General features: G+C 40.1%; 1 protein-coding gene across 1 annotated transcript; it reads right to left on the reverse strand.

Annotated features, from left to right (window-relative positions):
* Positions 1 to 125: 125 nt before the first annotated feature.
* Positions 126 to 26,417, reverse strand: LOC111930229 (cytosolic phospholipase A2 epsilon-like). The gene is made up of 20 exons (XM_023928189.2): positions 26,275 to 26,417; positions 24,347 to 24,419; positions 16,700 to 16,836; positions 16,271 to 16,402; positions 15,862 to 15,902; positions 14,963 to 15,005; positions 14,314 to 14,377; positions 12,963 to 13,123; positions 12,681 to 12,773; positions 12,007 to 12,044; positions 11,177 to 11,333; positions 10,543 to 10,679; positions 9,850 to 10,072; positions 8,582 to 8,696; positions 7,761 to 7,898; positions 6,814 to 6,921; positions 5,494 to 5,685; positions 4,855 to 5,021; positions 3,239 to 3,422; positions 126 to 2,375 (listed from the first exon to the last, which is right to left on the reverse strand). Exons 1-20 carry the CDS (start codon positions 26,299 to 26,301, stop codon positions 2,137 to 2,139), a joined length of 2,469 nt encoding a protein of 822 aa, XP_023783957.2. The 5' UTR covers positions 26,302 to 26,417; the 3' UTR covers positions 126 to 2,136.
* Between the last annotated feature and the right edge of the window lie 499 nt (positions 26,418 to 26,916).

Genomic DNA, 26,916 nt, shown 5'->3' on the forward strand with positions numbered 1-26,916 from the left:
GTTCAGCTGAGGTAGGGAATGACTGGACCACCCTCTGGTGGTGTAACACCAGCCAGAAATTAAACTCCAAAAAAGCCGCCCCCTCTCACCCCTCCCATCCGGTAAGGGAAGGACAAAAGGAGAGATTTAGGGGTTGAGATAAAAATTTACTGAAAGCAAAAAACAATGTGGTAAGAAACACATAGTAACAGAAGAAATAATGGTAGTATACAAAATAAAGGTGTTTTACCCATGAAAAATGTATTACCTCAACTTAGTACACGGAAGGAAAACAGTAGGCCAGTCTCTAGGCCTCTGTCACCTCTCCTACCCAAGGGTTCTCTCTGCTGGAATCTCCTCCACAGCAAATGTTGCAGGACATGGAGCTGGAGACAGCCCATCCCAGATATTGGCTGTCAAGTGCCTCTGCTTGAATAAAATCTAGTAATAGTACCAGAACAGGCCCTTGGAACAAAACATCTCGTGTGAACATATTAAACACCATGCCAGTGGCTGAGAAGCTATCATTTCTGTTTTGCTTCAGATCATCTGAGATTTTAGGGTGCATCACAAATTCTGAGATGGGACATACAAAAGGTGAAGCAGGCTGTACAAGGCATCTAGAGAGAGCTGTTTCCATTGTCTCAGGAATACATGTTTTCCCACCAGTCTGATGCTGGTAAAACCAGGAAGGAGCAGGTGCTCACCATTACTATCAAAAAGCTCACAGGCAACATCAGAGTATCCAAACCTTACAAAAATATTCCCAACAAGAACGACAGTTGAGAATAGAATCTGCACCAGAGCTCCTCAGAGCCTGGAGACTTTACAAAGCTGACAGAACGCCCAGAACTTTACAGTCACAGGAGGACTTTGACAAGTATAATGATACCCTCCCTGTTGGGTTTTAAGGAGTCAGTCATGATACCCGTTGTGACAGTTCAGGTCCCTTAGTTTGAGCTCGTGAGTGGCTGCTCAGATGAAACAGTAAGCAGGATTTTAGAATATAGGGCAGAAATTGTCTATGTACCTTATTTGTGGAAAGGAGAAACTCTGCTACAGCTCTTGCCTCCTTGTTTTAGGCCAGCCTCTGAGGGCTCCTGTAAGGCTCATCTTGGCTGACCCTTGACAAACTCCTAGATGCCAGCATCTGCCTTTCTTTCACAATGCTCCTGTGTGACTTTTACCTAAAACCAGCAAAACCCAACTTCTTCACCAGCTCCAGATCTCAAAAAGAATACCTCTCTCTCTCTCCAGTTACTCACATCTGAGGAAGAATTCACGCCAGAAACAGAAGCTCCACATTTCTCTCTCTGCTGGACCTTTCTTGGCCTCAGGTGTATTTGAGTATGGGATACACTGTGATGCAGTGAGCAGAAAATTGGTATCTTACTGCATGTTTCCAGTGTTCAATTACCATGTATCCTGCAATCCCCTTCACATGCTCTCTGGTTTTTTAATAGTTCAATACACTATAAAAAAATTGCATTTCAGGGAGAAAATTGAAGAATCTATATGTTATCTGGGACAGGACACAGTTGGTTGTGAGAGGAAATAGCAGTAGTCCTTCAAGTCAAATTCTGAAGTTTGATTTAATTGATAAGAATATTTATCATGAAAGACCCAAATGGCCACTGGCTCTGTTGTCCAACACAAATTTGAAAAATAAAACATCCTTCGCAAAATATTTATTTCACAACAATTCATGACCAAAAATAAGCACCAGGGAAACAAAACTTTTTAAAGGTAGAAGGCCACTTAAATCGGGTTATTAAAACAAAGTAAAATGTTTTAAATTGGTACTGCATTGTCACCACCTTCTGTGTCTGAAAAGGGCTTTATGGTTTTGCTACCAATAGTCCCAGTGAAATGCCAAAATATTTTGCATGTGAAATAAATATTAGCTAATAGCCACCATAAGAGATTGCAGACAAGTAGAGCTAATGCTATTTCCCTATCACACACAGCTGAATCTTCATCTTTTGAACATCAGAGTGAGATGGTATTAACAAGAGAAACTGCTGAGTTTAATACCCCAATTCTCCGTAAGATTGAGAAGGTTACTTAGAAAGACATGGCCCCTGTCAAGAATGGTGAAGTATTTATCATATGTATGCTGCCTTGGTAAATGCTGAGTAAGGGACAGGAAAATGCTGTTCAAGCAGAGGGCTGTGCTTGTGATACTGGCTGGCTCAGGGCTTGTTTCTTCCGTGCCACAGCCGTGCGCAGAGCCTGAAGAATCATGTTCTCGTTGTTCATGATGTTGTAATTAGTCAGCTTCAGAAGCTTGTTGAAATCTTCTGCTTTCAGCGAGACCTCTCTGGTTGAGTATGGAGAAGAGAAACTGGAGATATCAACCTTGCCCTGTTCCATTTCAGCAGCAGTACGTGACATGCCTGTCAAGAGAAAAAAAGGAATGTGTTCATATAGTCCCACAGAAATACCATACTTGATAGATAAATAATAACTTGGAGAGATCATATGTGCAATTAATATGAGGATAAGTGCAGTGTTATGGTCTCTGGGAAATGTACTCCTGAACAAAGCCTATTGGAGTAAAACAAATGTCATTAAATGTCATTTCTATTGCAATCAGCACCATCTACTGGCCAACCCATGGCACATCATTTTGTGTGGTCACCGCTGCTCGAGGCTTACCAGGCAGGATCTTTGGTACCACAGAAACTAAAAGGAATAGAAATATATAGGACAGGAGGAAGCAGAATATTAGTTGGCTTAGAAACCATCTTAAAAGCAGTCTCTATCTCAAATACTAGTCCTGAAGAGTACTTCATATACTATTGCTTTGTTATGCCAGCATATTCTACCATCATTCAATGGCCTAGATAGAAGGCACAGTGACCCTCCCCAGAACCCATTCAATACTGTGAATCTCACCTAGACTTGACTGTCATAAAAACACACATAATTTGAAATATATGCTTTGTTCTATAAACGAAAGTAAAAAATTTTAAAAAAGTAAACTTCTGGAAATTACTAGAGGAGATTAGTTTCCATTCCTCTAATTGAGGAACACATTTTTTCTATTCCCTGAATTGCACAAAGACACAAACAAAATTATGCACAAGACCACTCCAGTTTTTGCAAACAGTTTGAATCATCCCATTTTGCAATCTATTCACTAGTATGAACAAGCAAACAATGTGGGGATTCTATTGGGTAGAGGAAAAAACACCCAGGGAATGAGAATGGAAATATTCCTTGAGTCAATAAGGTTAGCTGGGTACTGCTGACTTACCAGGTGCTACATGGCTTTGAAAAGTGTCATTCACTAATGGAAAATAAAGCAGCAGAGGAGCTCCTGGGGTGTCTGCACCATCGAACATGTAGCACTCTTTCAGGTTCTTCTCGTCATCCATCAGTCCAATGCAGGGAAATGGAATTTCCTGCTCTGCAAAGTATTTGCAAGCCTGCTCCAGGGGCTGGTCGGCAGCAGCAGCACAAGGAACACAAAAGATAGCAAAGATCAGACTGCTGCCAAAGCCCAGCAGTCCATCCAAAGTTGCACAGAACAGACTGAGAGCCAGACACCCAGAAATTATGTGGACACTTGCAGCCCCAAGGACTGCTTTTCAGTCGCCTGAGGAGCCATTTGGAAATAGACTTCCAGGAAAACACCAAATATTAAGATGGCAAAAAGAGTTTAAACCTGTACTAAGGCACATCTCTAAAATGAGACTATGATGTATAAACAGAACAGATTAATTCAAATCATGTTATAGACCATTAATTAAAGGAGAACTAAGTCAGAAAAAATGTGGAACTGAACAAAACTAAATTTTCAGTCTAAGACAGTAGGATTCCCAGTCCCATTATCTGTTTATATAGCAGGATAACCTGTGATTTGACCTCAGTAAACTTTAGCAGGGTTTTAAGACCAACTTACCGATATCTATAACTTTGAATTTAAGAAAAAACATGAGATTTTCAAATAATATATTTTAGACCTCAAAATATAGCACTAAAAGCATTCATCATAAAGTCCATTTGTGATGACCAGCTTTGTTAAATTATCTAACAAAAAAAAGTATCACCTCATTTTGAATTAAGTTTTTCCAAAAGAGTTCAGAATACAAGAAAGAAGTATAGTTGAGGCTATTGTAATTTCCACTTCAGTACCAAGACAAGTATTTTTCATGTATAATTGCACAATTGAAGTGTCTTCCACTTGAAAAACTGACAGAACCTTAACCACTGAACTTCGTATTTTTTGGGGTGTCTGTCAGGGGCAGATTTACAATTACAAGTTGGTTCTACATTTTGAAGTCTAAAACTGTTTATTTATGTGGTAAATACTGCTTTCAAAATGTATATAACCATTTAAACCAAATTAGATTTCTGCTGGAGCAGTAAATGCATTTGATACCTTGCTTCAAGTCCACTATTTAGAGAGAAAATATGTATTTATTAGAAGAGATAAAAATAAAGATTAAGAAACCCATTACTCACTAGGCTGTTCTTGCTAGAAAATCAACATTAAAAAAAAATAATCTTACAAAGCAAATAAGCAAAACACAGATTAAATTCAGCACTTGAATCACAAAAGTTTCCCAACTTCATTTGTGCTATTAAATAATATATATAAGACTATAATAGACATGGCAACTAGACTTCCTTAACTTCACTTTGCCTGTCTGTATTTCACTGGTGAAGAACTTAAGGGTATTTCAAAAGTAGCTTGAGAAAAATACTCATGTTTTCCTCTCTAGAAATTTCCATTCTTCTTCTAAGGTTGTGAAAACAGCATGTTTACTAAATTCCACTATGTTCCACGTCTCACAGACATGTGTTTGAAAGTAGTGGAAAGCAAAGCAAAAGCTGATGTGAAACAAAATCTGTTTTGAGACTTCTCACCAATGTCTGTGATCCACCTGTGTAGTTCAAGTGTATGATGACATCCACTTTCCGCTCTGGCCTCATTAGGGGTGGGTAACTGGTTTCAAAGAAGAAAGCTGCATCCACCAGCTCCAGGTGTTCCGAGTTGCCTCTCAGGTCATTGGGAGAGGTGTCCAGCAATGTGTCTAAAGAGTGGAAGATTCAGAGCTATTAGCAAACTGCAGAAAGACATCTGTCAAGTTAGAACGCAAAAGGAAGGTGAGCTTCCCTCCCATCCAGGATTTCCCCTTTGCTTTAGGGTGGGTAGCATTCAGCAATCCTAAAGCTCCTTCAGCCACTCCACTCACATTTTGTGGTGTTTCTAAACCCATGAACTGCACCAAAACCCATACATATGATGCCTTATATGCAGAGCCCCACCCTAGCAATTTTTATTCCTGTGGGGACCTTGAGTACCCAACGACTAAATAATTGAGCATTTGTGTTACTGAAAGTGAAAGGTGTGAGGAGTTTCTTCATTCCCTCTCCTCTCAGTGAGCACTAACAGGCAACCACAAAACCCACTCAGTTCTCTTCAGGACATGCAAATGTCCCTCACTAATTCCCAGCCCCTGTGCCTGCTCCAATGAGATGTGTAGGCAGGAGAGCCATCCACACCTTTCCATTTTGTGAAATGTTCATGCTGGATGTACTCGTTGTGCATCTGGAAGCCCCTAAGGAAGTTGTGGTACTTGGAGACGGCAGGACGATCCGTCAGGATGTCCCGGAGCGTGGTGGAGAGGCCGCTCGTAGGAGTGAAAACGCATGTGGCCATCTCATACGGCTTCTCAGGCAGGTCTGGTTGTTCCTCTGGAGATACACAGATAAATGTCATTAAATGGAATTATAACTATAATTAAGAAGAGGCAAGACACAAAGAGGTGAAAGGGTCAATGGGTCATCTCTAATTGTGTGCTCACAGATCAGCATTGCATTCTTTTCCCTACGATCTGCTGTGAGTTCCAGTTAATTTTGTGACAAAAGTTTAAACTTACTCATGTTTTCTAAACTCTGGTTGGTTACACATGACTAAAAGAACATTTTCTCACAAAACAGTATGATTTTGGTACACACTGAAGTAATTCACTTTCCCAAGCAAACAACAAACAGGGGAATTAATTTTATTAATACATTTTAAAGGATTACTGCTTTTAGATTCCATATAGGTTAAATATTAAATCCAAAGTTTATTTTGAAAAGCATAGGAAAATTTTAGCATTTTACTTTTAAACTAAATATTTTTACTTTTAAAAAGCTAGATTGTTCTATTTGGTTCAGTTGTGGACACCTGAATTCAACAAAATTTGCAAATTATTTCTATAAACTCAAACAGAAGGCTTTGGAGTTCTTTTATGAAAACATAGTCCACAAAAATGTGACCCAAGTTTGTTCACTGGCTTTGCTTGAATAATTTTGTTATTCAAGATAAGATAAAGATGCTCCTAAGTATTTCCAAGGAATGGTCTTTCAGTATGGAGCTGCTTCTCAGCTGGTGTAAGAGCTCCACCACTTTAACCTTGTCTGACATCTACTGAGTTTTCAGTTTAGTCAGATTTGAGGGAAGGATGTGCTGTGCAGGGAAAGGAGATATTGGAACAGAAACAATCAAGCTTCTCCCTGGCTAGCAAATACACGACATGAGGCTTTGACAGAAGTATTTATTTCCCAGCCTTTTAAAAACAACACTTTGGGGATCACCTTATGTGCCCATCCCTATCTCCTTTACATCAAGGCCTATCTGATGTTGCCTTTCCTTCTTGTCACAGTCTCACTATTTAAGCAAAGCACTGGCTATTCAGTAAAATCAAATAACTTAATTTTTCCGGTATGTCCCATACCCAGAGACTGAGAAACAGGATGACAGAAAAGCTGAAAAAATGGGAAAAGTGAGTGCAGTTACCCTATCAGAGGGGTCTGGAGGAAGGTGTTTTGGTTTACCTATTTCAGTCACTTTGTCTTGTGTCCACCTGTGCCAGAAATCTTCTGAATTGTCAGCTGCATGCCAGGCATCCAAGAGATTTTTGGAGAAGATACTACTCCACATTCCTAGAAAGTGGGAGAGGTATAATAAGCAATGCAGACGTAAACACAAGTTCTTTTAAAACTGCCTTCTGCTCCTTTCCTCGTCTACTCTATTTCTTATTTGTATCCAATTTTTGCATAAGTTTAGACATCTGTTTCAATGGTAGACTCCAAAGGCAAACTTATTTAAGCAAACTTATTTCAGAAAACATTTTCAAATCTTTTCCTTCTCACCATGTTTTACCTGGAACTTTTTTTTTTTTAATTTTATATTCAGTTTTCATGTTCCTATTTTCATTTCCTTTTCCCTTTGAAAAATAAATATTCTCATCCAACTCCTTCTCAGATTCTTCTCTTTCTCACACCACTGATTTATTTTCAGCTTTTCATTTGGCTTCCAGAGAGTATCATAAATTTCCAACTTTGAAGAGCTTTTGCAAGCTACAGGAAATGATGCCGCCTCAAAAGCACTCAGAAATGTACATGACAACTTCTTTGCCATATTAATTTTTATCTTAGACCACATAATGAAACCAGCTTTGCTGGCAAGGGCAGTTGAATGAGTCTCAGGAAACAGAATCATAGAATATCCTGAGTTGAAAGAGATCTACAAGGATCATCAAGCCCAGCTCCTGGCCCTGCCCAGCACAACCTCAAGAATCACACTCCATTCCTGAGAATTTTGACCAAACTCTTCTTGAGCTCAGGCAGGCTTGGTGCTGTGACTATTTCCCTGGGAAGTCTGTCAGCGGACTGACCCAGTACCTCTGCTGCCTCATGCTAACAACTGGTTTCTGGGTGAGAAATCCTTGATCATTAATGTTTCTATTAAAATCTTGTCACTCCCCAGGTTGTTGAGTTACCTTGCATGAAGCAGATTCGTGACTCGGGGAGTTTCTTCATCAAGCGACCCATGAAGAACTCGCTGCCAAAATCCTCCGCACGAATGAAGGCGCCGTATTTCAGAAAGCCCACCTCGTACGGCGTGAACTCCACCCATTCTGCCAATACATGCACCAAAGTTAGCTCCACTATAGAAATTAGTCCAGTTGCCAGGCTTGGAATAAGGCTCTACTAGCTCTCACAAGAAAACTGGCTTAGCTACATGTCCTGAGCAAACCCTGCCAACAGCCACTGCTGAAACAGCTATTCACACTGTCTCCAGGTTTAGAAAAGAGCTATCTCAGGGCTGGGAAAAAAATTAAATTCTTTTTATCTAGTGAGTACAAAGTTTTCTCATGCAAGGTGGACTAGAACTCATATTGACTTCTATTGCCTTTAGCCAGCTATGAACATCAGAGTAATAGAATCGTTTGGATTGGAAGGGACTTTAAAGATCATATAGTTTCAACTCCCATCATGGACCAGGACATATATTAAACTAACTTAAAGCTCTAGTGAATCACTTTCTTAAAGAATCCGTGTAATTTCTGAGACTTTGTCATAGAATTATGTTGTGTTATTAGTTGGAAGTTAATACCTTAAAATACACAATCACATGTGAAGAGCTCTTAAAAAATACTGAACTCTTCATGTGTACCATGTGCCAACCCAGTTACTTTTTACATTTCTGCTTCTCTGGGCTTGGAGTGAGAATTTAAAACAATTCATCATTATTTACTGCATCCCCACAGTCTATCTCCCTGGGTGAAAATATAGCTCTTTTTCACAATTGAACCATTACCTCTGAAATCTTTGGTGGCAACTTTGTCCTTGACATTAAGGGCAAGGTAGATGGGCAGTGGGTTCTGACCTTGGTTCACTGCCTGACGTTGATCAGAAAGTCTGTGGTGGCTTTTCTGGATTTGAAAAAAAGCCCCAAACAGTTAGCTTATAGTCAGTTCCTAAAAAACATCAGCTTATAAAGATTAAGACATCTTTTTCCTGAATTTGCTTCTAAATTTACTTCTATGTGTTTGAATAACAGAGGAGGAGAAAGCAGGAACAATTTCTCTTAAGACAACCAGCCATGTTCAGCTTTCAGTATACAATGACAGCATTGAATCACTTCACTTTCTGTTCTAGCTTTGTTAAATGTAAGTTAGAATATATGGCATATCCAGGTAATCCAAGTGTTATCATATCCTTCATCTGTTAATGAGGAGTTCTTCAAGGCTGCATGTTAATGACCCTTCTAATCGAGATTTCTTTTTTTAAATACTATATTGAAAGTTAACATCCACAGAGGAAAAGCCCTTGAGCTGTCCAATACTAACAAATTATACAGGTAATGGAGGTTTTGAGTATACTTCGGCCAAATTAAATTCTAGCAAATTTTGCCATGTAGCATTGAGGCTGGAAATACTGTGTGAAATATGATATGAAATAAGAGTATTTAATTTTATCTGTTTCATCTAGACAAAAAGTAAACCGTGTTTAGAGAATTTTGAAATAAAATAGCTTTTTTTCCAGCTATCATCAGTCTGGAGAAAGTGTGGAAAGTTTTTGTTGTGTAATTACAATAAAATTAGAAATTGAAGATCCTGAGAAATCAAATTCAAAGGCGCTGAAAGGCACCCACTGTAGCTAATATATCTCAGCAGCTCTGGGTCTATATACTTATCACTAAGTCACAAACTGCAGTACATCTGCCATATATTCAAGTTAAGAGGGCAGCTTGTGCAAATATTGCGGCAGTGGAGAGATAAAAGCATAAGGCTATTAAAAGCACCTAAGAACCTTGAAAATCTTTTGTTAGTCGCTGTAGTGTTAATAAGCATTCTGCTTACTTTAGAGCTAGCATGAGCATTTCTGCTACATTCAATCCCACTTCAGGCTCCAGGATAGACATACACTGTGTCTCCAAGTTATTTATATAAATAAGTGATGTTCTGCCTATGCACCAAGTACAGTGTTACTGACCAGGTGTCTCTTCCTAGGGCTCTAGTTTCTTTCAATGATTGTAAATATTCAGTCAACAGCTTCATGAGAAGAAAGGTGTATAGACATTACCCCATCATTTAACATGGCTTCAATCATGAGCCCCCACAGATCAATAAAAGATGTTTTATGTCCTGCTTGGGTCCTTTGGCTCAGCTCTCTGTAATAATTCCTGAGACTTTTCAAGCAAAAAGCCCCCATCTTGCACTTGGCTGCTTGCTTCCGTGCTTCAACAATTACTTCCCCAAGATCCTTACGCGACCAATCAGCATCTTCATATAGCTTTGTCATTGTCCTGCAGACAGGAAACATGATGGAATGCAGGGAGAAATGAACAAGGTGCTTTTGAAACTCAAAAAATAAACTTCGTAGGGTTTGGGGTGCATATCATTTTATCTTTTAGTTATTCTCCTCTTTGAGCTTTGAGTAGAAATACAAGTCTAAAGGCAATCAGTCAAAAATCACTTAAACTGAGATTAAGATGCAACACAAGCAGCTACACCAGCTGACAATGTTGTTTCTGTCAAACAGTAAATAATAATAAAGGATTATTTTTCATAGGATTAAGGATGTTTACACTTCCCATTAAGTCTCCTCTTTTGGTTAGGGATAGGTCACAATAATTCTTTCATTCTTGGCACTCATAGCCCAAAGATGGAAGCAATAACTCAATTGATCACATTTACCCTTTCTGAAACCAAGACAGAACACAGGCTTTTCTTAACACAGTAAGATCCAAACAACAGTATCAAACTGACTCCTCACCATGTTGTGCCAGATGAACCACTGATGTATGAAACACAATCCAGAACACGCAACTTTTGGAGACCCAAAATGCTGCCATACATGGCAGTGAGTGCTCTTATACCACACCCTGCTGTGGTCACAGCCACTATAGGCACCTGTATGACACAATAAATAAATAAATAAATAAATAAATAAATAAATAAATAAAAGTGAAGCATAGGTGAAAGAGTGGCATTAAGGCACAAATAATGTCAAAAGTTACAGAAATACGAAAGCAGCATCCAGACACTAGTAAAAGAAAACATATAAATTAAGAAATAAAGCAACATTTCTCTATACTGTACATCCATGTGGAATATACTAGGTTTAATCACTTTAAAGAAGATTTTAAAGAAACGCAGACCAAACTTTTGGTTTGGATGCCTTCAAATAATTCACTTGTAAGCTGAGTGGAAACAGATTTTGCTCATCAAAACAGACAGTTGAACTCTCCAGCTGAGACCACACTGGTGACAATATGCCCTGGAGGATGAGCTGGTGTTAACGATCCTCACTGCTTATCCAGGTGGAGGTAAAAAAAATCATCCCTCATTTCTAGGCTTGAGGGAAAGGAGAGAGAAAAATCCCCCAAAAGTGCCCTTAACTGGTGTACCTCATGCTCTTGCAGATCTTCCTCCAGATGAAGAACATCCTTTAGCGCAGCAGCAACGACCTTCTTTCGGTTTTGCAGGAAATTCTGTTCATCTGTGCAGAGGTCAAAGCCCAGGCGGGCGTCAAGGTTTCTTGGTCTGAAACAAAGACCCTGGGTCCTGAGACCAGGGCACAGGTATTGTATTATTAGTCACTGTGGACAACTCCAGCTGTGCTTGTGTGTGTTTACAGATCAGTTTGTGGACAGTATAAGGTAATACACGAGGAACAACAACACCACAGACAGACCTCTGCTAATTGCTGTAGCTGAAAATGAGAATGCAAATAGGAAGGCAGAGCAAATCATGACACACTGTCCACTATGTATCTACTACAGACTTCTGGTTTTATTTGCTCATATAATTAATTTTTGAAGTTTCAGTAATGCTGCCATACATCCTGTAACTAGATAACCACTGTCAACAGGCACTGCAGCTGTGAAATTAGAGAAATACCTATCATGCCTTGAAGTTATTTTGTTTGTATAATTCAGAACTGTGATTTCTTTGCAGAGCTGCTCTCTCCATCTGTGGGCATAACAGTGCACAAAAATCAAGACCTATTTCTGAGATGCACTAGCAGCTTGGAAATTTGGAGGACAGGGGACCCATGATTTAATTTGCCATCTATTAAAAATGAGAACCTCACAAATAAAAGCCTACAACCCTATAATGAACTCACATATCTGCTCCCATCTGAACCTGCATAGACCCCTGCTGATTTCAAGTGAGCTTTGTGTAGGAGCAGATGCCCTCCAGTTACAGAATCAGGTCTTGCTGGAGACTCACTTACCATTCATTTGCCTTTGTGTACAAGTCAATTGTCCTGTCCTGAAAATCACAATACAAACAGTGTAAGCATGCTCAGGTAGTTACTCCAGTGCCTTCCTCCCCCACTCCATCCAAGGCCTGAGTTTCACTATTTTGAATTCAGCAATGTGGCCAGAGAATCTGGCCAGCAATGGTCTGGACTGTGAGAGCCCTTTACAAGTTCCAGCACAGTCTGGGTTGAGTTAAAGTAAGCCATTCACCATAGCTAGGTGGGCTTAGAGCCCCTCAGCTCCTCATATTTTAACATTCATTATTTGGGAAGGTTGTTGAAAGCTGGGCATCTGAACCATACACATATGTATGATCTCTGTTTTTACTTCAGGCACTCTCTTTGAAAATATAAGGCCTAATTGTCATATCCATTACTGTTATTGTGTGTACTATGTTGATGAATGTACATATTAGACATGTCCTGAACAAGTTAGTTTAAACTCAGAACAGGGTTTCACAGAGCATGCCTGGATCCATGTGCAGAACAAAAGAAAAAGTATTGCACACTTGCAGACTGTCATTCACACCTTACACCATAGCATGCTTCGTGTCTGACAGGAGCTGAATCACCGAGCTCTAAGACTGATCATCCTCCAAACTGAATGCATGTTGGGCTGTTTTCTGTTCAGAAAGACTGGTTCTCACCTCTCCTATTGCTATTTTCTCTTGTATAGGAAGCGAGTTCAGAGGTAGAGTCACAGATTCATTCATATCCCTTTCATTTTGACTTGATATAGACTGGAAAAAAGGGTAAGACAAAAAATAAACAAGTTACCTATTAAAAAAAAAAAATAAAGAAGAAAAAAAGTTTAAAGCTGTCTCACATACATGCATTAACCAATTGCCAGCATACACAGATCTACACACACATACTCAGCTCTTAGAGATCCCCAGAGAAGGAGCTACATGTTAGTGGTGCTCACGTACCCTGCTGAGCCGTCTGCGCCGCGGCAGAGCCACGGTGAGCGACGACTGGTTGTACTTGATGTAGTGGAACCTGGCCGGGGACGTCGGGCACAGGCAGGAGCTCAGCGTGTGCGTCTGCGTTCCTTCATATGACCCGTCCACAGTTAATGCAAACTTCCTCTCTGGAGCAAAGGTAGGTCAAACTTAAGCACCACTGCACTCAGATAGACATGTGATAGGAGAGACTACAGCTCTGTTCGTTAGGTAATGATTCACAGCCAATAATAGTTTGGCTGTTCTTTCTTCTGAAAGTCTGAAATGTGCAAAATGCCTTTTTATTACACCAGAATAATGTTTGAGTATTACGCACTATCTTATTGCTGAGATACTTTGAAAATTTTGGAATTTTGGGAGAAACACAGGTTTTTTTGTATCAGACCACAGTTCTCTTCGGTATCAGTTAAATCTCAGTCCCTCTATCATGCTTCTCTTTCAACCTGTAATATTTATTTTGAAATATTTCTAGCACTTGCAAAATAATGTCTGGTGTTTTTTCCTTTCATGCAAAAAGCATCAGATATGTCTGCTGAAGGAATTAAAAACAGTCTTTATGAAGAAAGATATCAACCCACAAGGTTCAAGGTGAAATATATTCTGAAAAGCTACACATTCCAAATTACATAGTCAGCCTTCAAAAGAATTACCTCACTTAAGAATTTTCAGTCACATCTAGCAAACTTTTTCGCTGAGCTCAACTGGATAATCCAGGTGCTTAAGCAGTGTGCTGGATTGGGGTCATCATGAGATGTCAGAGCAAGATACTTTAAAAATTGCATAGGAGGCACACAATTCCACAAGTATGGGCTTGACATGGCAGTGACACACTGCTGTAAGTGTGCAGCAAATATATTTCTTAATATATTGTGCCTTGTGTTTCACCCAGTGACATGTCTTATATTTTTATACCTAAAGAAATTCTATAAAGTTAGATAGTAAAAGAGGCCCTGTTCTCATTCTGCCCATTATTTTGTCCCAGAATCCAGAAACAACAGGAGTTAGCTTCAGTTTAGGACCCAAAAACCCCTCAATTCTTTGCACAACTGTTTTGGAAAATTGTAAGTATCTGGTGAGATGTCACTACAGAGGAAAATATTTTGTGGGGAAATTAGACCACGTGCTCATCTCATCACATTCAGGAATAATCTGTTTATTTTTGATCAACTACAACCATCTCCACAGGCCACTGGCATCAGTGAGATTTTGTCTTGCATCCTAAATAATTTTAAAACCAGCATGCTCATGTGTAAAACACTGACTGCTTCTGCCATTAAGTGGCAACCTGATTTGCTCCATAAGACAGTGAAAGGCTCACCCATAGTGTCCTTCCTCAGCCTCCCGTCATTCACCTGCACATCCAAACAGGAAACCTCACGGGACTGTAAGAGAGAGCAGGGGCAAGAGACAAGGGCATTCACTGTCAGCAGAGCTCGACCTCATCCAGTCCACTGGAGACATTCCCACAGGGTCTAGGGGCATACACCTCAGGGGAGAGATGGTGCCAGCCTGTAACCCCTCTGCCAGGTCTAGGGAGATGGGGTTGGACTGACCCATGGGAAACAGCAGACTGCATAGAGACAAGAAAAGAGAATAGATCTGCTTGCTCTGCCTGCAGGAGCAGCCCTGCAAAGGCCTGGGGGAGGATCAGCCACAGGAGAAGGCTCTCCAAATGGGGTGCCCACCTCTCCCTGGGCAGAGGGAAGGCTGTCACACCCCTGAGCCCAGCTCAGTTTAAGCAGAGGCGAGCACTGGCAGCAGCAGACAGTCTTCACAGCTTTAACTTCTCCCAGCGTGAGTCACTAGCTGGGACAGATGGGAAAGCCAATGCCAACACCAGCTTTAGGCTGTGTGTGTTGGTCTTGGTCAATGCCTCCATGACACCACAATGGCCTGGTAGCTTTAACACCAGCTTTGCAACAAGCATTCTTATACAGCAGGGAAAAGGACTAGGAAATAAAAATTACCACTAGAACTCCATTGGTAACAATGTTTTCTGGAGGATCTGGACTGAAAGGCAAAATGGAAAACAATTCAAAACCAGCACAGTCTTATTTTTCTCTTTTTCTGACTCTTCTTTAAGCATTATTTCATTATCTTTGGACAGGCAGCACAGATAAACAGAATCAGACATTCCACATGCATATTCAATCCAGTTTACTTCTCACAGATTAGAACATTTGTGGAATTGACAACATTTGTGGAAATCCGCCAAACAGAGGAGATCCTCACTGTATCAGACAGGGTAATTTTCTGACACACTGAAGACAGTTTACAGAGGGATGGCATAATCACACTATTGCCCAAAAATGTTCAGTTCAATTCAATTCACCTGTGGAATGAGAGCTAAAAAGCTTCTGAATTCATCCAACATGTCATTAAAAAAAAAAAAAAAAAACAACAAAAAAACAGGGGAAAATTACTATTTGCCTTAAAAATCAGCAGCACTAGGACTGATGTACACACTTATTCTCTCCATTAACTGTACAGTCAGCAAAGCACAGAGAAAAAAAAAAAAAAAGCTATGACAGAGCAAACATCTGGGATCCCACAATAAGGAAAAAGAGAGAAAGCTTAAAACTTCCTCCTATGTAGAATGTGCCTTTTGACTTGGTGACAGCTGCCATCAGAGATATCTCTGTGCTCCCACCAGCACCTGTGCTTGCTTCTCTGTGTCTGGATGCCCAGTGTAGATGCATGCATACCATGCACCATCATGCATTACTTCTACGTTAAACACTCTACCCAAAGTTACCTTCTGTTTTATTCAGATGTTGGCAGTGCTAGGGGGCTGCAAGCATGAACTGATTTGTTGCAGTAACCTTGTGTTTCCATCTTACACCTCCAGCTATTTCACCTTACGCACCTGCTCTCCATTGTGAATTCAACCTCCAGCTCCTCTTTCCCCTGCAAAAGAAAATTAAGGCAGTGACCGCAGCTCAGTCGCCTGTGAAGAGAGATACCCTACAGGAATCTGTGCCCTTCAGGGGTCTCTATAAACCAGTGTCCACCTTTTGTTGCTGTACATGCCACAGACCTAATTTCCTTGGTGTTCTATCTGTTATGCTTCTAGTATCATATACTTCTAGCATCTTATCCATTAATTTAGCAGACTCCTAGTGTAGGCCTTCCAGGATAAGTGGAATGCATACTGCAGGGCCTCTTGGTGGCTGCTCCCCTCTGCTCCCTCTTGGGGTGCTCTCCACACAAGCATTTTCTCACCTGACCCCACCCCTCATTGCTTTGTCCTTGAGTTTTAACCATTTTATCCATACCTGTGGATTCAGCTGGAAACTTAGCTGAATGTTTTCTCCAAGCTGGATTTTGGAGACATCAAAGAAAACAGTGAGGAGATGGTCATCTTGAGTTACTTTGTCCTCATCACAAACCTTCAGCTCCAGAACATTCTGGGGAAAAAATAAATTAATATGAAAGTTTTAACAAATATAACATGCTACAGATATTTCATTTTAGTTGAAAAACCTTGGGAAAGAATGAAAAAATAGAAATATTGCAGCTGTTCTCTGTGTACTCTATTGACTATGCAGGAAGATACAGTCTCATCAAACTATCAAAATCTAAATAAGCTCAGTATGAGAGTGTGAATACTTCACAAGAGGTCTCAGAAGGACCAGCAGAGTTGAAGGACTATATAGTATGCTTGATATCTGATAAGAATAGCTGTTGGGCGTCTGCATTCTTACCTTAACTTGGCTCTGAATTGTGAAGTGGAAGGTCTCGTTCCATGTTGGGTTCTTGCTGTTCTGGACAGTCTTGGTGCGGAAATGCTGCACTGAAGCTGTTGGCAGGCTCAGGCTCACATAGCAATCAGACTGACTTACTGTTGAAGACACGGAAAGCAATGGACCAATGAAACAATCTAGTCCACATAAGGTGGGGATTTTTAAGCTCTGTACACAAAGCAATACACAGAATCAAGGCCTGGCACTAGCTAGGGTACTATCAAGCTTCTGCTAGACAGCCATCTCGTTTTACTATTGTGAAAGCCTGTCAGTGTGCTTTTCTTGAAAACTATTTTTTTCCAAGTCCTGTGGAAAAAAAATAAACATTCAAAACATACAGCTGTGTTGCTAAAGAGCCATCCATACACACAGGGGCACATACACACAGCGGCCTCACAGGGCTGGCCACCGTGGACATTAGCAGCTGTGACAGGACAGAGCCCAGCTCCTACACACTGGGCTTCCACAGGTAAGCATGAACATGCCTTTATACATCTAGAGTAGCTCTGGATGTAAGTCTGTCTCATCTAATTTCTGAGCATCCTTTCTTTCCTGTATGACCTCTGGTTGCCAGTGCAGAAGAGGCAAGAGGTCGTTGCATTTAAGGTTGGTATGAAGCCAAATTTCCATTACCGAGGACACATCTTCTACCATTTCCTATGTGATTTCAGTCTGCTTTCTTCCTTTATGAAAGTTAAAAAAGGAAACACTCAACAACAGAGTTTTTTAACAAAATATTAAGAAAAAAAATTCAAGAAAAGAAGGTTCATCACCTGTGGAGATGAAATTACGGAATTAAATCTGTGAAGAATATTATAAGCATTGAAATGTTGAGTTTGATTGATAATATTTGCTTTGAGAGGTAGCTGTACTGGGGCAGAGTTTTCAGCAAATAAAGCTGTATAAAAAAAGGTATTGCTTAATGTCACTATTTCCGCCTGTGTCTCTGTGCCTCAGCCAGAGTGGCAAAGGTTTTTGCAATGCTTCATGTACAGGTGGAAGCTTGTCTGTGCTTCCCAGCACAGAGCTAGCTAACATTGCTTCTTTGCACAAAATTGCATTGCTCTGCTGTTTCCATTTGAGGCATGTTCAGGTCAAAGTTCTCCTACTAATTCTAATGTTTCTAGATGTAGGGAGGGCAGCTTTAGTGTTTCTATTTTCCTTTCTCAGCTGAAGTGGCCAGTCTAAAGTGTGGCATCCCACCTGAGCTCCATTGTAGGAACTTTTAGTAGGAAGGAGTGATTAGCAACAGTGTGTAGGGCTTGCATCATCAACAAGCACTTTCATTCTGAGGTCAGAGTAATCTACTGGCAAATATACTTGTCATCATTATTAGGAAATAAAACAGCAAGAATGAAATCATTAGATTAACAATCTTGTGGACCCACACTCAAAAGTCAGGGATGGTGACCCTACAGAACATGATCTCTTAGTTAGGGATGACAACCTACACAAGTGCTGAAGATAGCATTGCCATAAATGCCAATCCTGTTAGTAGAATTGTATTTCCTCTTTTTGTAATGCCATGTACTCAAGCATTCCTGCCATTGCATAGCAGACACACCTTCATCTGAACTGCATCTGAATAGGCCTAAGTCTTGTCACAGTTCTACTGGCAGTCTTGACTTTGGGAAACACAAAACAATTGACTTGGCCCATTATTGACTCCCCATGTGTAACTCAAGAATTAACAAAATCAGCCTTTCCTCCTCTGCCCCCATGACTTCCCTGAGGCTTAAGTCATCTTTTCTGAATAACTCTGAATGAAAGAGTAACTTTGACCAATAAAGTAGTTGTCATATATATTAAGATATATGATTTTTAAAAAAATCAAAACACATAGAAATCAGCTGAGCTTCTAACAATTCTAATAGCTCCCAAAGTTGTGTCTACATACAGAAAATGTTCCTATAAAAATCTTTTTGGGCTCTTCAGAAGCCCAGACTGATATTAGCAGGGGTTGCTGTTGGCTCTTGTCTCTGAGAAAGATCAGAAGGATCTAAATGGGTAAGTCTATGGGTGAACCAAAGTTTAATTGACATTTCCCAATTATTAATACATTGACTTCATCTGTTGCAAAGAACACGGTATTATTTTGAAACTCCATCAATTATTTTTTGTCTGTAAGTGGTCACTGTCTGCTTCTGCACTGTATCATCCACCTTTAAGAAACAACCTACCTGTCAGACAGCAGAGCTCTGACTTCTCATTCAGACCTCTGACTTTCTCAGAATTCTGGCAGCCACTAAACAAGCATGCTCTTCCCATCTGCAAAATCTATTTGGTGATGCCCTTTGTGCTTCAGAAGCATCCTCTGGAACCTAATTACCTCTTGTTTGTAAATTATTTTCCAGATGTTGAGAGGCATTTGCAACACCCAGGAACCCTTTCTACACATCTCTGATACCTCAGGCTGGTGTTCTGCCTGAGCACCTCCAGGTATAAGTAGTGGGTGTGTGAGAAATGGCACTCCACAGCCCATCCTGTGCCCTGGTGGGTCTCACTGCAGTATCCCTCTGCCTCTGCATGTACACGTACAAGGCTCCCACTGCCAGCCACGTGTGAGCAAAACCTCCATCACCCTGTATGCAATCCTAACCAACACCCAACTACAGCAACTGGGCTCTCACAGGACACACACAGCACAGCATCACACCAGTGACCTGCTGGGTGCCTCCCCTCCACCATGACACGCTAACAGCTGTCACACATGCTTGGGATGGCAGCCGTGGTATTCCTGTGGGGCAATATCCGGCCAAAAGCAGGTGTGGCAGCAGGTATTTATGAAAGCACGGTCTCCTTGTCCAGTTATTACACTAATTATCTTGTGTCTAATTATCTTCCAGGGTAATAGCAGGCAGGACTGGATCTTAATTGTGCTTTACAATTAGGAAGCATTTCAACAACATGACCCATGTTAATAAACACCATAGCCACAGCCCCATGCTGCATCCCAAACAGCAGGACACCCACTCATCTGGCTCGAGCTGAAATCTCACCTGCCTCATAGAGAGCTCAGATTCAAGCAGGGCTCAACCAAACATTTTATTATCAATTCCATTTCCTTTTTTCATTTAACAGCTGCAAGCTTCAGCCCACCTGTAACCTGGGCAAAAGCTTCAAACAACCTTCTCCTCATGGATTTCAATTTAGCTCCTCACTTTTTCTAGGAGGTGGATTTTTCATGACACTTATGATATAGTTTTTTTCTTGTTATGCTGAAAGGACCTGAACCAAGAATATGGTCTCAAACACTGTTTGCCCTGAGCATCTCCTTGACCTGATCTCCCTGTACTTGGATCCAGCCAAGTCACAAAGTATAAGCTATCACACCAGATGAGAGGAGCATTTTTCTTCTTTTTCCTCCACTTCATAGCTGAGTAGGTATCTGGCTGAGGGTGAGGGGACAAGTCAGCATCACTGTCTTCTAGAGAGCTAAATACTGAGATAATTGATGTCATTGAAACTTTTAATTTTTTTATTTTTTTTTTTTAATACGAATGTGGGCTACTTCTATGGCATTCCAGAAAGCAATTTACAGAGAGACTACCAGAATTTGTTCTGTCCAAGGAGATCAGTTCCTGTCCCCAGGGAGCATTCAGTATTCATCTTCTAATAGATAAACTTCAAGAAAAAGCCTTCACACTTTCTCCCACCCTGTCCTTCACTCTGGGTGGAGCACCCTACAAGTATCCCTAAAACCATCTTTATGTAATCTCATTTACATCCCTCCTTAAAACACTCCTTTGTTGAGGTGTTGCTAAACAACCTTCCTTGTTTGCCCTAACCAGTCCACATCCTCTGATTTTATAATCCTATTTCTTGCAGCACCTAGAACAATATAGTTGCAACTGCTTAAATGGTGAAGTAAGTAATAAATAACAATGAAACAAAAACAACAGTGCAAGAACAGACCAAAGGAAGTCTGCATGTTCCTGCAATAAGTATCGTGGTGGAACACAGTTCTTCAAACAATAATGTATTTCACTGACTATATTTATTTCCAGGATCTCAAGGGACTCACACATGAATTGATGTCATATGTGGCATAATTTCTATGCAATTCTGTAAAAAGTTCTGTTGAAAATATAAAACACACTTAAACATTTTATAAAATATAGCACCCAAATTTGCCTTATATTAAAAATATCCAAAACTTGAAGTTTCCAAAATTAAAAAGCATAGTTTAAAAAAAAATAAAAATCTGTAAAAGCAAAAAAAAATATCATTTTCTTACTAAGAAAATCATGAAGAATATTTTTAACTCTATACTGGTCAAGGTCCATATAGCCAAGGGCCCACATTCAGTGTCCACTAAGGTCCCTATCTTAGGCATTTTCAGGAAGCAGAGGATGATGACTTAAAATTGCAGAATTTAATATCCCCATGCAGTAGCCTACTTTCACACTCTTTAACACTCTGTTTCCTTGCTTTTCCATTTGTTAATTCCAATTAGATACTTAATTTCTCTGTAGCATCTTGGTTTTTAGTCCCTTTGCCCACTTTTTTGGGGCGGAAAGACCTTTGGTCTTATCAAGGATGGACATCATGCATCACATTTATAGATGAATCTCTAAGGAGAGTATAAGAGGGAAAACATAATGATGTGTAATGCTCTCTCAGCCCTAACAATTTAACATAGAGACTTCCTAAGCCTACTTTGAATGGATTTTTTTTTTTCTTCTATGAACTTGTCCAGACTCTGCCTGCAACCTGCATAAACCTTGGCATTCATGGTCTCCTGCCACGCTGAATTCCCAAGCTGAACCACATGCTATAAAAAGTCATGTCTTTCAGTTTGTTCCAGAGCTATGGTGCTTGCCCAAGGTGAGCAGCTGATCTTGAAATTTGAAAAATCTCAGCAGACAAAGCTGTGTTTTTAAGGGTGGGTTGGATTGATGCACATCCAAGTCTTACCCCATTAGGGAACCAGGATGCTTGTGGAGGACACACCCCAGTCTGGGAACTGGCAAGCAATCACAGGTCCAGGAATATCAAGAGGCCAAATGAACCTGGTGACCATGTGGGTGTGCTCAGTGAGAAAGGGGCATGTGAAGAAGACAAACAAGGCACTAAAGTCACATGTGTTATCAATGATATCAGATATGCATTAATACACGAGTGGAAATTAGTGTTATAAATTGCAAAGTAAGGGATCAGTGGGAAGGGCACATTAAAAAGATTCAGGTTTTAAAAGCAGAATGAGATCCTTTAAATTGTCGTAGTTAAAAATACTTTCTTGTACACTTAACTCCTGTTAAAGGTCTTTTACATTCCATAAGAGATGTTAGTCAGGTTTTGAGATTCTTTTGTTATGGATTAATTTTCCCATCTCTATTACCTGGAAAATGGAGCAGATAAACCAATAATAAAGTTAACCTGCAGCACCAGGCTGAGAAACCTTTTAAGCATTAGATGACTATTAAACAAAGTGATCTGAAAACTCTACAGAAACCTAGTACAAGGTTAGGCACAACTGGCAAGGATAGAAGAAGCCAATTTAAAATGTCAGAAAGTGCTAAGATGAATGAAAAATAGGTGACTCTTGCCAACTTGTTCTAGCTATAAAGTTAGCAAGAAAGAGAAAGTTATAAAAACAGGGCTGAGAAAAGTAAGAATGAGAAAAAAAAGATCAATGTTAGGAAAATGGTCCTATACAGAAGTCTACTTTGCTGGTGATGGAGGATATGTGTCTCTGAGTTTGCAAGCCTGTGTCAAGCTAATTTCTAGAGAAACTGTAAAGACGACTGAATCAACTCAACAATGCTCCCCTGGTTTTACACAAACTAGCAAAAATTTTGATTGCATTTTTTTATCTCAAGACTCCCATTTTGCTGCTTCTCAGTGGAAGTCCTATAAAGTTATGAACATTCCTTTTGCACTAGCTTTTACACTGTCAGAAAAGTTAAGCAGAGATTAAATTAATTCTTTATAACTTTTGAAATATTGGTTTGTGTTATATGATGAAGAGCCTGTCATTGGAATCTGTGACTTACAGAAGTCTGGCTGCATAGAAAATATGTCCATAAACAGTTTAAAAGCAAATCTTTATGATAAATACCTCTGACAGATTTCACACTCAGTAAGTTAAATGCTACTGGAAATAAGCAGCTGTCAATCAAACTAGATTCAACATTTAAACATAAGCAAGGCATTGCTCCCTGACTGCTATGATTTTCTTTTCCTACATGATAAATGTCCACAACAAGTAAATTGTTCATCTTTTGCAAGTGTTTGTCCTGAATTTTTTGTGCAAAATTTTGTCCCCTCCAAAATCACCACTGTCACACAAATAGTTCTTTAGAAAGCTCTGTAGGCAGGTGGGACATGGCTTGGACTGGGAAGCAGAAAAGGCTGAGCATTTCACTATCTGTCCCATGTCCTAGAAATTTTCTAGTATTGAATAGGACAGCATTAAAATATAATAAACCCCATTCAGAAAAAAAACAGCTTAAAGATGAAAATGAAAAGCATTGATCTAGATGAGAAAAAAGTCAAGAGGAAGTTTGGTAAGCTCACTGTCATGCAGATGTTTTAATAGAACATCATTATCTAGGGAGATTTCCTAGATATAGGGATATATCTAGGGAGCTATCTAAGGGTTGCAATTTTTCCACACTATTTTTTTCCGTTCAGTGTGCATATTTATATATTCAAATAGGTTTCAGCTGTAGAAAGGGATTTCTCTCCAGACTATAACTGAGCTTCAAATATGCTTTCCATGCTGTAGAAGTAGTCCAGTGAGAAGGCTCACATGGATTCCTCTTCATACATTCACCAACAAAAAAGCATCTTGCTGCTCTTCACTAAAAGAGTGAGAAACTCTTTTCCATGTGCCTTCTGTCTCTAGAAAAATTGTTGCAGAACTTGAAGCAAATAATGTTGGAAAGGCACAAAAATATCTTGTCCTGGATCTTTTCAGTTGAACCACTTTAGCTTGGTCCTTCTCATATAGAAACTTTGTGCATTCACATCTTTCTATGTGTATAAATAAACAGATGCAAGGCAATCAGCCATCTTCTCAGATAGGAGGAGGTGGTTGTCATTCAAGCCATTTTTTCTAATGCTTTGCAGTTCAGATATTTATGGACCATTAATAAATATTTGAAAAACTATAATTCCTGGGCAGTTTGTAAAAGTATTTAAGAATAGAAAAAGCTAACTGTGAGCCATGCCTATTGCTGAATGAAAATTGATAATCCATAAGAGGTGCCAAGTGTGCAGTCCTGAGCTCACATCAAATATTCTTTGGCAAGCCCAGGGTTACACAGGGTGGACATTGCTGTAAGAAGGTACCATGGAAAGAAAGTTCTTATTGCAATCTTTCCTGTGAATAAAAGAACGTTTATCTGCAGATTCAGATATGAAATATTTCATGTAATCTGTGCAAATATGTTCTGCATTACAACTGGTGGCTAGACTTCAGTATTATATTGACAAAGATACAAGGAAAAACAATTTCTTCTGTGTTACCTCATCTTCAGCATACCAGGATCACACATCTCCTCTCTCCTTGTAAATATAGTCTGTGGTGTTTGTGACACTTGATATATTCAGAGTAGTTTTACAAGCAGGAGGATGTTCCAGGGGTATAGGAAAGGTACTCACACAAGTCTGCTTTCCTGGCATTTTTCATCTGTATGATTTTTACAGTGAGCAAGTTGCATGGAGACGGTTCTGTCTGTTGAACAGCACACAAAATGCATGGGATGAGAATGCAGAAAGGAAGAACAGAAGTATAGTTAGAGATAGAATTTAATTGTTTCAGTTCCAACCAACAAAATAATTTTTAAACTGAGGTTCCTCCTTGTGCATTGACTTCTTCCCAGAATTCTTGTAGCCAGGTGTGACCACAGACCAGGCTTTTGACATCCTCCATTTTCCATTCTGAGGACACTTGTGGTAACCTTCAGCTTGAGGTATCTGACTCCTAGAACCCAATCTCATAAAAAGATGTGATAGAGAACCTTTCTGTGCTATTAATACAGCTGACACACATCTTGGTCTGAGAAAATTCACAGGATGTCATATATATCCAATATATTTCACAACAAACAGCAAACAATCTAGCAGGGCAGGAATGAGTAACGATATCATGGTGTAATGATGCTGCTCATCAGCTGATTTATAGCTACATAATTACAGTCTTATTTCTGATATAGAGCAGTGCTGGCTTTTAAAAAATGAGGACCTGGAAAGGGCCTTCCAGAGACTTATCCCAAACTTCTCTGGAGGAGTGAGTGAAAGGCACAATTCTAATTACTTCTCTGTGAATTATTCAGCTCTGTGAATAAATCAGTCTTCCTTTAAGAAAAACTCTCAGGAATGTATCAAAGGAAATATTTGCCACTTTCCAGTACTTAAAGGTGGCTTTTAAACAAGAGACTGACTTTTTACACAGCTAGTTATAGGAAGAGAGGGAACAATTTTAAACTAAAAAAGAAGATATTGAGATCAGATATTAGAAAAAAATTTTTTACTCAGAGGGTGCTGAGACACTAGAACATGTTGCCCAGAGGAGTTGTGGATGCCCCATCCCTGTAAGTGTTCAAGGGCAGGTTGGATGGGGCCTTGGGCAACCTGGAATAGTGGGTGATATCCCTGCCCCTGGGGGTGGGGTTGGAGCTAGATGATTTTTAAGGTTCCTTCCAACCCAAGCCTTTTTATGATTTTGGGAATCCACCTAAACCTAAAAAACATTTAACAAACTCATGAGGAAACAACTTTGAATGTCATCCTCTCATCTTAAACAAGGATCAGAAAAATGTGGTACTCAATATGTAGGGGCTGTCGTTGAGGTACTTTTCTCCCCCTACATAATTGTCCTTCTTGAAGGACTAAAAAGAGGAAAAATGCAAACTTAATGCTCTAAATTACAACAAAAACCAAACCAGCCAAACAAACAAACCCAATAAAGCAACAACACCCCACCAAAAATCCCACCAGCAACAGGAAAACCAGCCCCAAAAAACCTCCAACAAAACCACACCAAAAACCAAGAGGAAAGAAAAAAACTGAGTAGTGATGCAACAAACATGAGAAACAGTTCATGCATACTACTGACAGAGCAGGGAGTATCACTGCAACAAATACATAGATCAGTATATAACAGCACATTACCTACCATTCATTCCTTTATGCCCCAAAACTGCCACAATTTTTAAGAGAGCTCTATTGAACATCTCATGTAATATTAGTTTCCTTGCTTTCCCCATGCATTCATTGACATTAATGATAACTCCTTATTTTTCCTGCGTTGTTTTGACTAGCCCAGTTGGGTGGAAGCAAAAAGGTAACTTTTCTTTATTAATTGGGAATTTTCAAAATAGAAAATTACTACATCATTAAAGTTTTTGCATTTCTGAAGGCCAAAACACAAAAGCCAGTCTGAAAGAAATCTTGCTTTGCTCTCAGCCTCGGTGCTCAGGGTAATTCTCTGAGCTGAAGATACACGAGGTGAAACATCCCATCCCACAGCAGGTCCCCTCTGCCCCCAAGCTCAGCTCATTGCAGAGCCTCCTCTTGCATTTCCTTACCTGGCTCTTGCTGTAGAACAGCCCCATCGTGGTCTTTTCCCCGTCTGAGCCAGGTGTGAAACGTGGTAGTGGATGTGTCGGAAGGAGTCTCAGGCAGGCAGCTCCTTGTGCTTTAAGCGGCCAGGAGCCCGCAGGCAGGTGTGTGAGTGCCTGACTCAGCTCAGCCTCACCCTGCCACCACCACTTGAGCAATCCCCAGCTCCTCCTCCTCTTCTTCCTCTCTCTGCCCAGGAGCTGAGTGTGGCTGCACACCTGCACCAAAGCACCCGCCTCTGGCACTGCAGAAGGATGGTCTCCACACTTGTAGTTAGAGGGAAACAAAGACTGAAAATTGATCTTCCCTGCAAGGTTATAGGCACTGAACAAATGTTTTACACTTTTAAGTGCCCTCATCACTTTTTGAAGGAGCCACAATGCTCCTGCCTACAGGTGAGCTGTCAAACTGCAGTCCCTTGTGGGGAGGTGACTGGCAACATCCAGGGACCATCTGGCTGCCCAGGACATCCAAACAGACCAACGTGCATACAAAAGCCTTTTTATAACTTTCTTTGCTTTTAGGGAGACTGTGTTCTTTGCTTAAAGACACATCTGAAAGAAAAGTTGTTATCCCCATCTCACCTTCCGTTTTGCTCTATTCAGACG

The sequence above is a fragment of the Cyanistes caeruleus genome, chromosome 6, assembly GCF_971803275.1.
Source record: "Cyanistes caeruleus chromosome 6, bCyaCae1.hap1.1, whole genome shotgun sequence".
NCBI classification, from domain to species: domain Eukaryota; kingdom Metazoa; phylum Chordata; class Aves; order Passeriformes; family Paridae; genus Cyanistes; species Cyanistes caeruleus.

Bases quoted from the DNA above. Each gene is read 5' to 3' on its own strand.
- LOC111930229 (XM_023928189.2), bottom strand. From the start codon at position 26,301: ATGGGGCTGTTCTACAGCAAGAGCCAG. The intron at 12,045-12,680 runs GTGAGAACCAGT...TGTGATTTTCAG, and splicing joins AGAAAATAGCAATAGGAGAG to GACAGGACAATTGACTTGTA. The intron at 6,922-7,760 runs GTAACTCAACAA...CCCACTTTCTAG, and splicing joins ACGAATCTGCTTCATGCAAG to GAATGTGGAGTAGTATCTTC.